At 39.5% G+C, this 2,602-nt stretch overlaps 1 protein-coding gene across 1 annotated transcript; it reads left to right on the top strand.

Moving 5' to 3' along the window:
* Nucleotides 1-1,151: 1,151 nt before the first annotated feature.
* Nucleotides 1,152-2,589, top strand: LOC123964430 (septin-1-like; the record flags this gene model as incomplete). The annotated part of the gene is made up of 1 exon (XM_046041416.1): nt 1,152-2,589. A coding segment is annotated over one exon (1,438 nt), but the record flags the coding sequence as incomplete, so codon positions are not given.
* Nucleotides 2,590-2,602: the final 13 nt, after the last annotated feature.

Here is a 2,602-nt window from a genome sequence, read left to right as displayed (position 1 = left end):
ATTTCTGACCTTTTAGTCCCATACGCACCAGCACGTACCTTGAGATCCTCGGGCAGAGGTCTGTTGTCTGTTCCAGAGTCTCGACTGAAAACTAAAGGGGACAGAGCGTTTGCTGTCAGGGCCCCGAGGCTCTGGAACAGCCTGCCCGAGGAAATCAGGTCGGCTGAGTCAGTGAACTCTTTTAAGTCCCTTCTTAAAACATACTTTTATAGGAGAGCCTTTCCCGATCTTATTTGACTTTATTTTATCCCTTTTATTTTATTGTATTTTACTAATTTTATATTAAATTTTCATGCTCTTATCTTTTTTTGTATTATTCTTTACACTTGTTAAAGCACTTTGTAACTTGTTTTTGAAAAGTGCTCTACAAATAAGGATTATTATTATTATTATATTATTATTATCAACTTTGCTGTTTGTTGGTGAAATTGTACATCATTTAGTAATAATGGATTAAATCACCAGTTAAAAGTAGGCTTCAATCTGCCCAAGCTATTTTTAATTTTACAGGGCTGTGATCAGAGATTAAGATGTTGTGGTATTTGGTAGAGATTGCATCAGAGGTCAGTTTAGCATCTCTCAGAAAATAGTAAATTCTTGTATATGATTTATGCACATGTGAAAAAATGCCTCCAAATATAAACAAGATTCATAGATCTAAACAGGTTATTTAGAACAATGGTAGAATTAGAAGATTAGGTATGAAGTTGTAGAGTGATCACCTGTGGTGAGCTTATAAATGGAGCTGTGAAAGAGTTTCAGGATCAAATGGGCTTTATAGTCTATTACGTTACATAACATTACTGCTTTATTAATCAACCTATGTACAGATAGTGTTCAGGCACGTGTATGTGTGGAGTCTGGCTAGTTGTGTGTTTGGTGAAACATTTATTATTATTATTTATTAGTTATTTGTTGATGAGGCTGATACTTTTGGATGATAAACTGAACTCATATCAGAGGCTGTGTAACAATTTAGAACAACAAACAGCAGGAATTAATGCACAGCTGCCAGATAATAAAGGAGAATTATTGCTGTTAAAAAGACACTAAACTGCTTTACTGTGAAGTGGGGAAGGGGTTAGGGGAGGATTTATTAATTTCATTCTATGTTCAGTAGTTTGTGATCTCATGTCTTTACTTTTCTTCAGGAACAGCTCATCCAAATATGAAGAAATCATTTCCAGAAGTGATCTGATCCGATCAGGACCTCCTGCTGTCTACCAGCTGACACCAAAGAAAGAGAACATTGGATCTCTAAGAAGAATGACTCTTGGAGAAAGAAATGTGAACAAGATAAACAAAACCATCTTGCTTGTGGGTGAAACAGGAACAGGAAAATCTACTCTGGTCAACGCTCTGGTCAACTACGCCATGGGAGTGAAGTGGGAGGACGATGTCTGGTTTAAGATCGTAGAGGACGAGGAGGAAGGTGAATCAGAGAGTCAGACATCAGATGTGATGGTGTACCAGATCTTTGGTTTTGAAGGTGAAACTCTGCCCTACTCTCTGACCATCATCGATACTCCTGGATACGGAGACACCAGAGGGACTGAACAGAATGACATCATCAGTCAGAGATTATTAGACTGGTTCCGCTCAGAGGACGGAGTTCATGAGATTAATGCAGTGGGTCTGGTGCTGAAAGCGAGTGTGAATCGACTGAATGACCGACTGAGGTACATCTTTGATTCAGTGGTGTCTCTGTTTGGAAAAGACATGGAGAAGAACATTGTTGCTCTCATCACACACTCAGATGGTCTGACACCTGAAAATGTTCTGAAAGCTCTCGGAGATGCAAAAATGAAATGTGCCAGAAATGAAAAGAATCAGCCTGTTTACTTCCTGTTTAATAACTGTCTGGATGAAGACAGAACAGAGGACACAGAAGAACTTCATCATGCAGATAAAATAACAACAAGAGGAATGAGACAGTTCACAGAGTTTCTGGAAAAAACTGCACCTCAGAATCTGATGAAAACTATTGAAGTGTTGGATTCACGAATCAGACTGACAGCCTGCATCCAAAACCTGAAAGAGAGATTTGAGTTCACTGAACTAAAACAGAGAGAAAACCAACAGACTCAGGAAGCTCTGAAGAAACATGAAGAAGAGAAGAAGAGAAATGAGAAGTTCACTGTAGAAGTTGATGAGGTCTACAAAGAAAAAGAAGATATCAGCGGTGGGATGTGGGGGTTGGTGTTTTATGAAGGAGCTGTCTGCTGTACAGTCTGTGAGGAGAACTGTCACTATCCTGGATGCACACTGGCCTGGTATCCTGAACACTGTCAGGTCATGAAAGGTGGCCGCTGCACTTCATGTACCAGGAAGTGTCCTGTATCAGATCATGTGAAAGAAAAGTGGATCTATGTGACAAAGACAAGGAAAGTTCAGAAGACCCTGAAAGATGTGAAAGAGAAGTATGAAAGAGGTAAAGCAGGATGTGAGGAGACAACAAGCCTTTTGGAAACTTTAGAAAAGAAGATGGAAGAACTTCAGAAAGAAAAAGATCAGATGTTGGAAAAGTCCTTCAAACATGTTGTCAGACTGGATCAGATCGCCCTGAATGCTGATTCACTGTCCACTCATGTCCACTTGGACT

The sequence above is a fragment of the Micropterus dolomieu genome, unplaced genomic scaffold (assembly GCF_021292245.1).
Source record: "Micropterus dolomieu isolate WLL.071019.BEF.003 ecotype Adirondacks unplaced genomic scaffold, ASM2129224v1 contig_2352, whole genome shotgun sequence".
Lineage (NCBI taxonomy): Eukaryota > Metazoa > Chordata > Actinopteri > Centrarchiformes > Centrarchidae > Micropterus > Micropterus dolomieu.
The sequence above is the reverse complement of the archived record's forward strand: the minus strand, read 5'-3'. Positions and strand labels throughout refer to the sequence as shown.